At 43.9% G+C, this 13244-nt stretch overlaps 1 protein-coding gene across 5 annotated transcripts in view; it reads left to right on the forward strand.

Annotated features, from left to right (window-relative positions):
• Window positions 1-7591, forward strand: part of LOC133350090 (polycystin family receptor for egg jelly-like) — a 29455-nt gene extending 21864 nt beyond the window's left edge. The window contains exons 21-26 of one of the 5 annotated variants that reach the window (XM_061564097.1): window positions 462-614; window positions 1052-1527; window positions 2577-2721; window positions 3044-3267; window positions 4747-6114; window positions 6146-7591. In XM_061564097.1, the coding sequence (XP_061420081.1) occupies window positions 462-614; window positions 1052-1527; window positions 2577-2662 (715 nt within the window). In that variant the 3' untranslated portion in view covers window positions 2663-2721; window positions 3044-3267; window positions 4747-6114; window positions 6146-7591. Of the gene's footprint in view, window positions 1-461; window positions 615-1051; window positions 1528-2576; window positions 2722-3043; window positions 3275-4746 lie in introns of those variants that run through there. The other 4 variants (XM_061564099.1, XM_061564096.1, XM_061564095.1 and 1 more) reach the window with 4 other exon arrangements.
• The last annotated feature ends 5653 nt before the right edge of the window (window positions 7592-13244 follow it).

Consider the following 13244-nt stretch of genomic DNA (forward strand, 5'->3'; position numbering starts at 1 on the left):
CATATACAACTGTATATTAGTACTGCATGAGGAGCCTCAAAGTGTTGTGTGAGTGATGAATATCGGTATACTTGCACCAGCAAATGTGAATAAAGTATCACGGCCTCTGCAAATACAAAACATCTCAGCCAGGTACCCAGTGGAAGTTGCCACTCAAATGTCTAGAGGTGTAAAGATTGGTTGGCATGAAGAGATGGGCTGCGTCAATCAAAAATATGTGATATTGACTGTGTCTGATGCAAGCGATTGCGCTCAACAACAATGTATGACCACCAGTAAGTGTGCCAGCCTTGCGGGAATATCTAGAATAGTTCAAAATGATCATCTTATCTGCGTGGTATAATAAATGCAATGTAAAAAAAAAAAGATATTGACATTTGAAAGTCGGATGTTGCACGCTGTTTTTGCGAGGGACAGGTAATTATCGCCATGTATTACTTCGTACAATGTTTTTATTTCAGGTATACCTTCCGTGACAAGATGTCCAAGAAGACAGACATCACCATTGGACTGAGCGGCAAAACGCTCGAGGTGGCAGACGACTCCACGCATTTCTCCAACCAGAAGTTGGCCTCGCACGCCGTCAAGACCAATTTCACAGAAGGGCACCTGTGGTCAGTTGAAGCCCACCACTTCTGTAGAGATATTTTTACATATTGATTGACTGATGCGCAATAGATCTAGACTCATAACACCAAAGCGTGTCCATGCAGGTATAGTCTGTTATTAAAAATGTATTATGGGCATTGTGAGCTCCATCGATACAATTATGCACACACCTGAGTGTCATCCCTCTAAAGCTCCACATGTCTTCAACGGCTTCAAAGATTACTACAGGAACAATACATGTTACTGTGGAGGTTGTCGCGGTTGTGCTGTGCAGCTCTCCGATGGGTTCTCTGGCTGTACCACGTGCTACGCAGCACGATGTCCGACGTTTCTCTGGAGAGCTTCGTCTTGCCGAACAACACTTGGAGAGAAACTCTAGAACACATCTGCGAGCTAGCCAACACGTATTGCTTAGTCACATTTGTTAACGTTTTCGTTGTAGGTATTCTGTCGTCCTTCGGCCATTCAAGACGAACTTCTCCCGCGTGCATCGCATCTCCTGCTGCGTCACGCTGCTCTTCCTCATGATGATCGCCAACGCCATGTGGTTCGGCAAGAAGCAAGCGGCCAGCGAGGCGGGCGGAGGGGTCGCGCTGGGGCCGCTGTCTCTCACCGACGTCCTCATCAGCCTCCTCGGCAGCCTGGTGGAGGTGCCCGTCAGCCTCGTGCTCGTGCTCATATTCCTGCAACAGCCGCTCGGGGAGCGAGCGGCCCCCAGGCCAGAAGAGCTCCTGGAGGGGCCCTTGGCCGGGTGGCTGCAGGTTCGTGGGATGGGGCCTCATCGTCCTCGCTGTCCTCAGCTCGGGCTTCTTCACGATTCTCTACAGCATGGAGTGGGGCCCGGAGAAGGCCAACCGCTGGCTCGTTCGATTCCTGACGACCTTCCTCATGTCGGTTGTGTTGATCCAACCGGTGAAGGTGAAAGGACAAAGTCTGGCTTTGAGAATGGCGTGTGTTCGTTTGGTCACTCGTGAGTCATCAAGTGCGGACGATCAAAACTGATTGTGGCATTTTGTTTCTGAAAGACGTAACCGATTTTATTTATGTTTTTTTCCATTTTCGTCTTATTCAGGAAGTCGATATCAATGTTATCTCAGGGATAACATTATTTTCAAAAATTTTACTGAAATATTTAGGTTGCTTTGTTGCACTGCCTCTCTTTAAAAATATATGTTAAATCATGAATATAATAATGATACTCACTGTTAATTGTATTTAGAACTTATTTTTGTGTTTAATTTGTTTTCCTTCCTCCACACCTTCGATTAGCACGGTTGGCTATGTACGGTGTGAAAGAAGTGCCACATACAGACAGACATTATAGTAACTGGTACAGTAACTATTGCTATGTATTTTTTTTTCAAACGTCATTTTATAAATCATTTTTCCAAAGTAGTTAAATGATCATTTATATATTTATTCATACAGAACGGAACATTGAAAATAGTTAATTGCCAATCTTGTAACAACAATATACAGATCTGAATATTGTGATCTGAAAGCTCTATGGGAAGTTTCAGAGCGTTAGGTTTTTGTATATTCCGTGTAAACATGGTAATTGTGCTCAGATGGACAATTTCCCAGGCGTAATTAAATTTGGTCCTGCACTTAATTTGAAAAAAAAAACAGTTTTGAGAATTAACTATTGGTGTAGCTGTCATGCAACAAACATGATTCTCATTAGCAGAGAGGGAAGGAATGGTCTCTGTAGATATGAGGTCACATAAATTCATCTCAGAGGTATCTCTCTGGTGTCCACTTCTGTGGGCTGTTCTCTAACACCGAGGGTTGCACTTTTCCGCGCGAGATCCGAATCCATTCCGTATCTCCTTGCCTGATGCCGCCAGCACAATTGGAGGCACAACATTGCAAAATACTATTTAAAAAATCTCAGGCATGGCAATAATTGGCCTATTGGTCCCCTTAAAGTTACATGAGTAGTTTTTTTTCTTTCCTGCTGCCAACAGATTATTGTCTTTGCAATCATCAAGTTTATAATGTGGAAGTGGAAGAAGGGTACACTCAAAGAGGAGATGTTAAGGCCCTTCTCTGAGCATATTGAAATCATCTACAACTCTGGTCTCAAGGAACCAAACACCGGACAAAAGCAGTGTAAGTAAACAGTCGAACTAATTCGAGCGTGTGCGCATGTGTTTGCTTGTGCAAGGATAGAGACGTTGCTAACTGGAAATGAATCTTTATTTCTGCAACTACGGCGAGTGATATACGTAACGAATCAAATAATTTCACTTGCAAAATTAATCAATGTCAAAATCGCTGTCTTATACAAAACAGAGAAATATAGCAACGCCGCTTAATTGTTTAACTTTCTCACCCACTCTTACTGGACATGTGTAAAAAAAGAGCTTCATGACTCATCAGATTCCTCCAGTATAAATAAAGATTCTGATTCTCTTTCATGTCCGTCTACAAGCGACAAGCTTGCCAATATCACTGAGGGACATCAATGAAGATGACGTGCAGGTCATGGGAGACGTGGGGCCCGCGTCGGGAGACACGGCCTGGGCTGCTGAGCGCACGCGACATCCATCGCTCGCTGGGGGGGCAGCCGCAGTGGTCACGCGGCGACCTGGAGGCGGTGGGCTCCTGTGCCTGAGGCCATTCGGAGCATCACGTCTCAAGGACCCAGAGAGCATGGTGAGAGGTGACCACTTTGCCTTAAACGTGACAAAGTGATGCTTATTTCTCGGCAAAGTATACCATTTTTAATGCTATCGTAACTATTCCGCTCGTTTAACCAGCAAAGCCTGAGTCTCCATTCATACTTTCAAAAGGGTTCTTGCCCAGTTTTCAAAGCAGATGGTGATGTGTCGATCCGTGTCATCTCAATTGAGTAATGTCCAGGTACATTTCAGCATTGGGATGTTAGGCCAATACCAGTTACATTGCACGCATTTGTTTTGCCATGCAGAACAGGGAGAGAAGATTCCAACCCCACACAGAATCAGGAGCTGAACCCAGCCCTTCTTGCCACCCAAATTATAGAGATAATAAAGTCTACACAGTGCTCATTTATTTTCAGCATAATTAAATTAGACTGCATTTGACCTCTCTGGTTCTGTTTTCGGGTTACCCTGTCTGGTGTTGTTGTGTGGTATGATGCCTGACGTTTCGCTCCCAATGCTTCCTGAAGAAATATCCAAACACCTGGCACAACCTGAAACCACATCAGGGAGCTACGCAGGAAATACAAAGATCCCCCGTATAGCCTGAATAGACTGTTGGGACAAGTGCTGTGAGCGAGCACCTATGACGGCCGGCACGGCACACGAGAGGGCGGGTGGCCAGCACCACGCCCGACCGCCTTTGTCTCCCCAGTGGTGATGATTACGCACCGCACCAGGTACTAATTTGAGGCTGAATCGACCTAGGGGAGGCCCAGGACCGGTTCAGATAATCGTCACTGGTGTTGGCCGTGATCGGGAATCGAACTCGGGTCGCCGAGTTCATAGTGCACCGCACTAACCACTACACTACCGGTCCCAAGAGCAATGCAGCACAAGCATGACGCCCTATAAAGAGTGACTGAGTCAGAGTACATCACAAACAAGAGAGCAGCAGGTTGATGGTTGTGCATCCATGTGTTTAATCCCTGGCCAGGGTCCACAGAGCCCATTATCCCTCTCGGGTTGGATGTTTGTGGCTGGGTGGATGTCTGAGAATTCTGCACTGAACATGATTTAGTGTTTAATGTATGCATATTTTAGTTCCATTGAAATTTATACCCAGGACATCAATATAAAACAGTATATTTGTTCAGCACATGCACATTCACAGTTGAATATCCATGCACTTTTATTTAATTTCAGCATGCTTGTGTTTTTAAAAAGGCTTATCACCCAAAAATATAAATATATTTACTACGTCAAATTATAAAAAAAACACAGATTATGTGAAGGTGACTACGTATATATTGGCATAAAGTACTGCATTATAATAACTTGTGTTATGTGTACTCTTCTCTAAAATGCTGTACTTAGATCGCAATAAGACATAGCCATTGCTGATGTTCTCATTGAAATGTTTCATATGATGGTCAATCTTTTGCCATGTAAACTGGTTTCAATTATTTGGCCCTGATGAAAATGCAGAATGCTGTCTCAACTGTTGTTGTAGGACCAGGGGAGGCTCCAGGAAATCATTGAAGAAGTGGCACATCAAGGCACCATCAAACAGCATTGACAAAATAAATAAAACTGCGCTGAATTTTGATGCATTCCAGAATGTTTTGCCAATGATCCCCAGTGGAGGAGAAAAATAAAAAAAACATCTAGTTCCCAAAAGTTCCCAAGACATGAAAACATATCTGCAGCTGGTAGAGATGTATTTAGCATTTGCCCACATACTGGTGGACTTTAAAATATTAGAAATAAAAACAATACAGGGTCCATCCATTTCCCACCATCCCTTTACAAGCAGTAGGAATGAAAGTTGGCACACATATTGACTGTTAAGAAAAGTTAAGAAATCTAAATGGGCCTGGGCTTGGCGCTACGCAGGAACGGACGCAGGCTGGTGACGCAGGCTAACGATGGAGTGGATTAGATCCATGGGCACGCACAACCGCAGAGATGGAGCGATGAAATCCTCCCGTGTGTGGCCACTCGATGGATTGTTGCAACGCAAGATCGTGAGAGATGGTTACAATTTGAGGAGGTCTTCGTCCAGCAGTGGATCGATAACGGCGGATGACGACAATGCTTTGTTTAACGGTATATTGTTTAATCTGTGGAATGTTGCAATATAATTAAAGTGTCCCCATCACTGCGTATAGATAGCTGTATCACAACTCTGATCATGTGATATTAGGACATCAAATACAGGGAGAAAAAAACCATCAGCAATACTATAGTATGTTAAAGTTGTTACATATTATTCATAAAGACATACAATTTGTAGAAACACCATTGCCAAAATGTAACATTAGTTTACCAAAATCTACAGTACCAAGTTTTGCCGAATTTCCATGATCTCTGTGAGCTGGGAAACTACCCCGTCTCTCCGATGCGTGGCTTGTGCCTCGTGGTGTTCAGCATGATGCCTTGCATCTCGATCCACGTCCTGGGAGCTTCATCAGCAACTGGATACCTAGCACGTGAAGCAAAATGTAATTCATATAGCACAATCACAAAGACTCACCCGGTAGTCAATACATGAGCTAGGTTAAGACTTAGATTCAGAACATTGCAGACTGGGTGGATTGATCCACAAGTACCAGCTGATCTGTGATGTTGGGTCCCAGGCACGATAGAGGGATATCATTGGGACTGCCTGGCACCATATTGCCCCTGCGACTTCACCGTTAAACCAGTTATGGCAGATACAGAGCTTTATAAGCTTGAGTATTGACAACATTATCATAATGTGCATGTCCTGTATTCAATGCATAGTTGATTTTGTCCTGTACTGCTGAATGAAGGCCTTCCCGTGCCGTATCAGTGATAGGGGTTGTTTTCCCATACTTCACCACAATGTTGAGTCCAGGTAGCGAAGGAGGAGCCCAGGATTGGTCCAGGTAACACTTGTCACTGATGTCAGATTATATAGCAGCTCAGTGGGATTCTATCGCCGTGCAAGCGTCTGGCCCTTCTCGTGAGTCAGTGTCCACACACTCCTCGCTGGGCCATTTCTAATCTCGTCCGTCTCTAGTTGTGCGCGGGAGGCATCCAGACGCTTCTCACTTCCTCCTCTCCGTCCCTCCCTGCCTCTGGCATCTCCATCTCTGTGTTGCGTCTCTCCTCGTTATTACCTCCCCCATGGTTTGAAAACTAAACTATTTTTTATTTGACTAGTTAAAGCCCACTCAACTGAAAAGCTCTTTTTCAGAAGCGACCTGACCACAAATGATAGCTCAACGAAGTAGCTAAATACTCTTAAACATATGCTCCTAAATGTGGTGGGGGGAACCGAAGGACCCGGAGAAAAATCCATGCGACCACGGGGAGAGAGACACGCAAACTCCAAATAGACAGCAGGAGGCGTCGGGGTCACCATCGAACGCACGACCTCCTGCGTAGCAGGCCAAGGAGTTCACATGGCGGGACCCCCATGAGCACACCTCTGAGTTCCCTGTAGTCACGTCTCTTCACCAGTTTGCCTTTCCTGATCGTCTTCATGGACAACACGTCACACAGAGAGCCGCGTTGTGTCTGTGTGTGACAGCTGCGTTGTGTCTGTGTGTGACAGCCGCGTTGTGTATGTGTGTGACAGCTGCGTTGTGTCTGTGTGTGACAGCCGCGGTGTGTATGTGTGTGTGAGTCTCGTTGTGTCTGTGTGTGACAGTCTCGTTGTGTCTGTGTGTGACAGCTGCGTTGTGTCTGTGTGTGACAGTCTCGTTGTGTCTGTGTGTTACAGTCTCGTTGTGTCTGTGTGTGACAGCTGCGTTGTGTCTGTGTGTGACAGCTGCGTTGTGTCTGTGTGTTACAGTCTCGTTGTGTCTGTGTCAGCCTCGTTGTGTCTGTGTGTGTCAGCCTCGTTGTGTCTGTGTGTGACAGCTGCGTTGTGTCTGTGTGTTGCAGCCGAAGGCGGTGGTGCAAAGCTGTAGAGCACGACACATTTCCAACATGACACACTTGCCAGAATTTAATTGCATGCCTTCAGGTTAGAGTGTATCATAAACATTCTTGCGTATTTTTTTCTAATAATCATATAATTAGGCAATTATGTTTTGCTTGAAAATGTATACCAAATGGTTGCTTTCATTGGAGTTTAAGTCAGCCTTGATTACATTAATTACAGTTTTTAAATATGAAGCCAGAGCCTGGCTTTAATTTACATCACATGTTATAACTGTACTCCATATAGGCAGCATATTTCATTTTGTATACATGCTAAACGCTTCTATCATATAAATTCGTTATTTAATAATTGTGTGGACTTGAAAATGATATTGTTTAGAGCAGTAGTTAGCAAAATGTTAAAATCAAGATAAATACTAATAAATGTTACAATTTGAAGTTTGTGTGCAATATGGTTTAAGTGTAATTTCTCCAAAGTTTTTTCGTGATTGTGATATCCACGTCATGTCATGAGATAAAGAATCCATGCAGCACTCACAAAGCAATCCACATTCCTCCGCATCAGAGTAGAGCCCACAAAGCAGATACCAGAGAGCCACCTCTGATCCACACAGTCGAGGGCAGCTCTGGATGTTGGAGTAATGTTCTTTACATGATGATCAATCCAATATTTTCATTTTCAAAGATGCAATTATCCAGATTAAGTGCGGAACCAAATTTAATGTGATGGTTTTTTTGTGCAGTCATCAGTGACCAGATTGAGCCCATCAGTTCACTTCACTTGAAAACCCTCAACGTAATCACAGGCAGCTCACTGGATCTGAACGCAGCGTTGCCAGTTCAGCGCTCCGACCTCCAAGCCACCTGGTCATCTCAAGCATGGCAATTAGTTTAACTGCTGCATTCACCATCATCATTACTACAACAAAAGCAAGCTTGCTATCATTTCAACACTGTCCAATGCAATATTCAGGCTTTTGAATGGAATTCCAAACTCCAACCCGCGTCTTTGTGGTGCTGTTGGGTCATGCGTGATGGTGCCGCACGGACCTCGCCGCCATGTGGCCGTGTGTGCAGACACCTGCCTCGGCACACCTGAGCTGGCCAACGTGCACGCCACCAGGTGCACGCTGACTCATTGTGAGCTATTTCAAAAGGTGGCAATCAGCGGCATACCTTGAGAGGCATTACGCGACGCTTGAATGTGTTCACTGAGGTGCATTTAACTCGTGAAAAGTATCGCGGAATGCACATGTCCCTTCCCAACATTTTGCTTTTGTTATTGCCAAATCCATGACATAGTTGAATGAAACTCATCAAAACATCAACAGGCCGATGCACACATCTACTTCATGAATGTTAAATTACAAACCAGCCACAGTACGACTATGGCCTTGCAACCGAAACTATGGTCCATGTAGTAAACCACTGTAATCTCCACTCGCTCAACGGAGGAATAGCAGTCACAGGACATGGACTATCTCCTGAAGTCCTTTCGTGGCTAGCAGACCTCAACATCGTCATTGAGCCCCTAAACAGCTTGCCACCAGCAAGTATATAATACTGTAATGTCATTATACATCCGTCTCACTTGTAGCGTATTCATGTCGTGGCTGCTTTCTACTCATTACACGTTTAGCATCCTGATATGCCTCACTACGTGTGCGTATGTCGAACTTATTTCGCACCGTACAGAGAACAACCATGCTCATCTAAACACAAAAACGACTTCTAAACAATGTTGTTTTCAATGTAGATTTAAAAGTGCATAGCTCAAGTGGACTCCGAATATCAGAAGGAAGAATCCACTTTCCACCCCCACAGTTTTGCTTTAGAGTTTATACAGTTCCGTAGTGTGTGAGTGGCAATCCCACAGCACATTGCTTGAATATGGTCCACTAATCTGTATTGATATATCATGAAACAAGGCACACACACACCTCTAATTGACACTAAAATGAGTAGTAGTTTATGAAAATGCCTAATTCAAATCTATATTGATAGGTCAAGTATTAAATGGTTCTGTAATTCGTTGTGAATCTGTTAAAACTATTTTTAGACTTCCAAAGCATGCAAAGCACACCTTTGTTGAGCTGGATTAGACTTGCTGCTAATAAAATCTATAAATACATTTTTTTCTCCCTTGTGAGTTCAAGACCATCAGAAACGGGTTGCGTTATTCTCGGCTCAGGAATGGAAAGTCTTTGACTGATGATGCCTCATTAAAGGCAGAAAATTTTGACAGGAAATGGCCTTCTCAGTCACAACGGTTTCCACCAATAGCCAAAAGTAGCGCCTATAACCCTTACCCGAGACAGAATGTCTTAGGGCACAGTTGGTCAACCCATTATCGTGACATTTACGTCAAATGATATTTAACCATGTACCGGCGTGTAAGCGACATAAATTAATTGAAGTGCAAGACACGGAGTCATTATGAAGTAATATTGGCAATAGGTGGTGTTGAGACTATAAGAAGCTGGCTAAACATTATAACAGAAGCCTAAAAAGTGGAATTTATGTTTATTTATGTTAAAATTGTAGAGTGTATTTGTTAACTTGTAAAGTAGAGAGTGAGTTTGTCAATGTTCAAAATAACAGATCATTTATTTCCCTTAAGGTAGACATAAATCTGACGACAGCTGGCAATTTCACAATCGTACCCACTTCCATTGCATAAATACACGCCTTCTTCAGGGTTGCTTCCCCTGCTTTGTGACAGGAAAAACAAATAAGAGGCAGGCCACGGAAAATGACAGAGGAAGTTGTTAAGCAAGCTCAACGGTCAAGGTTACCTCAGTGAAACGTGCCCTTTGTCTGGAAAGAAAAAAAACAGGGCACGTTGTACTCGAAGCAAACAAAAAAACTAAATTAATATCAGGAACAGCAAGGATTCCTACGACAATGGATGTGTGCAAAGATGGCCAATTTAATTGCGGCAGACAACCACGCCACGTTGTGTGCCTGCAACTGGGGCCAGGTCGCCACGGGGACGCGCAGGCTTCGGCCTGCTCGGGGTCTCGGCTCGTGAGAGGCCCCCATCAACATGTTGGCCGCTTTATCATGGCTGGAACGAAATACTGTGTAGCACCATGATAAAACCCTATCGTGGAATTTGATCATTAAAGACTATATTACTACCAATTATAATGATGTGCCCAAATTACGTACATTTTATCTTTTTGGACTTTGATTAATCTTTACTATTTATTTATCAAAAAAATTTAAATCTAAAACTGAAATCACCAAAGTAAATAACGATTAAGTGTTTGTCATTGGACATGGATTGTGGTGAAACAGAGAAGGGAAAGAATTGAATGTACAGAGATGGGACCTCAACATTTATAACAGCCCCAGGTCCCACGAAACAGAACACCTGAACAGGTGGGGAGGGGTTCAGCCATGCCACCCTGGGAGAGAGTTACAAAGTCCGGATGTTTCTACCAAAGCAATCTCAAGCTAAAGGGGCTTTGCCAAAGAAGATTCATGAGCTTGGATGCTGAAGCTGTACTTTGATGAAAGCAAATAACTTGTGTAAAGCTTAGTGCAGCTTCACGGCAAAGGCAAGGCAAAATAAAGATCAGGCATGGGTGGAGAGACGGGCCTAACCTCAAGCCCTGAATAATATCACCCGGACTATATAGTGTCATCGTGGTGTCTTTATGTTGATGTTGTGGCCCTGTTTGTGGTGGGTTTTAAGGACCACCCATTACTTCATTGGCCCCTATGGTCGTTTCTCGAGGCAAACTGTTGTCTCAAAAGCATTGTCTTTCCTGGTGCACTACTCTTTGCTGGACATTTTTCATGTTGCATTAGTTTTCTTTTCAAGTCTAAAATAACCATTTGGCAACAATTTTATATTCATTCATCACATTTATTGGTAATAAAAAAATAGTTTCTGGACATGGACAACATTTGCTTGCGTATGGGTCAGGAAATGCTTTATCCGTCATGCAACATATTACATTTAAAATATAGGATTTTCCGTTCCTGAAAAAGCTCCCTAGCACGTGGAGCGAAACGTCGGACATCGTCCCGAACAACACGTGGCACAACCCGAGCACAAACCAGAGAGCCGCATAGCACAACCACGAAAGCCGAATCTAATCGTTTGATATTCATATAAGTGCAGAGTTGCATCCAACCTGTTACAATGGACCAGACTTTTGGTTCTTAAAATACAACTTTTGGATGGTTATCCACTATTGGCAGACTCGTGTGCTCTTTGGAAGTGTGACATGGGATCTGTGTTCATATGCGGATATAATAAGTAGCCCTGTGTCTTCTACATAAGGGGATGTGTTTCACACACACATAAGCAAAACAACTCCGATTTGGCAGCAGAAAGGAAATACGCTTACAAGTTGTGCCTTCACTATATATCGCATGCTACTGAGCTTCCAGATAATTTCATTGTTCACACACCGACAAAAACGAAAAGACTGTTGACATATAATTCCTATTTTTCATGAAGAATTTGGAAAGCTGCCATCATGTAAGGGTTAGCAAACTAGACTTGCAGTTCAGAGGCCGCCGGTTCGATGTAATCTCTCTGCGCGGCAGTTTAAACAATCACCAGGTTCTTACATCCCCAGGCCTCTGTCTGCCCAGCAGTGCGTTGTTAATGCAAGGTCACGTGTCGTGGGCTAAAGTGTGAGTACTCTCACCTATTCTAAGACGTCTGGACAGTGTGGAAGAGTAGGCCAAGTACCCTTTCTAGAGCTCCCTCTCGTGGAGGCGCTTCCTCCAGCAGCAGTGTGAGCAAGCGATCTCAGTACTGCATGTTTAACTTCACTTTTCATACAAGAAAATATGCAAAAGTTATCTCGTTGCTTAACATTAATAGATTGTACAGGGCAATAGAAATGTACAGTATGTTTTTATAACGCTGAACCCTCGGAGTATTGTTCTGTATTTATGCTAACCCTTGATGCAAAGAATATACGTTGTAGCTTTTCTCCTTCTGCCATGTTTCGGGGTCTACTTGTGTGGGAGTATGGACACTGCAGGCCATGTGGAATGCATTAGTTTAATATTTACTCGCAGAACTCTGCATTTTGGCTCATTTATCTCCCCAGAGCTATTCCACATCCCCTGCAAGAGCCATTGAGAAGCTTCTGACACGTGTGCATCCATGGCGACCTCGCAGAGTTTTTACAAAACACTTTGATAGCTCATGGAGGACGCTCAGAGTGTGCGCTCGTTCCTTCCCCATCGAGACGCACAACATTCCCAGCGATAAGGCGCACAGCTGCCGCCGTGCATGGCCCCACTCGTGCACAACCACGCGGTCGTGGCGTGCGCATCCTCGCTGCTGCTGCTGCCTGTGTGTGTCTGTGTGTGCCTGTGTGTGTCTGTGTGTGTGTCTGTGTGTGCCTGTGTGTGTGCTTGTGTGTGTCTGCGTGCCCGCGTGGGTGCTTCTTCTGACTGACTGCCTTGTGGGCACTTCTACGGACTTCTTGAGCAGCCAGAGTTTTACGAGATTTCGCGTCATTAAACGGGAAGGATGTGTTACATTTTCCAGCCACGTTATATATACACACTATGGTGTAATTAAGTTGGACTTTGTTTTAACTGAAAAATGCGCAATTGTGTGTAATACGTGTTTCTTTGATCCGTGTTGCATTTTACCAACACAACCGCTGTTCAGGATCTTACTTGTGCTTCGCATTCATCACAGGTGTCTCTTGTAAGATATTTACATTCAATGGGATCTTACCTGGTTGGATAGCTATCAAGCTAGTTTAGCATTTACAACATTCTTTTACAATTCTGTAAGACGCAGTGAATTTACAAAGTTTAATTCTTTTAAATACCGTATCCAAATTAGTTTTCACATTCCTTTTGTTTACATTTTTGACAGTTCAGGCTTTTTTGTTGTTGTTACGTCATGCCAACATGATTGTGCTGCACAATCGGTAGCTCAGAAGCAGTCAGCGACGTGCTTCTTGCTCGTCGAGCTGGGCGCTGTGACGTCAACTCCTGGTTCGTGGTTGACTCAGCCAATCATCCCTCCAGGGGGTCATTAAAGTGAGTACCACTTTATGGAGAAGTCACCAGCAGTTATACTCTTTGGTTCTTTCGGTAAAGTTACAT

The sequence above is a fragment of the Lethenteron reissneri genome, chromosome 32 (genome assembly GCF_015708825.2).
Source record: "Lethenteron reissneri isolate LAM-NWPU_2019-01 chromosome 32, ASM1570882v1, whole genome shotgun sequence".
NCBI classification, from domain to species: Eukaryota; Metazoa; Chordata; class Hyperoartia; order Petromyzontiformes; family Petromyzontidae; genus Lethenteron; species Lethenteron reissneri.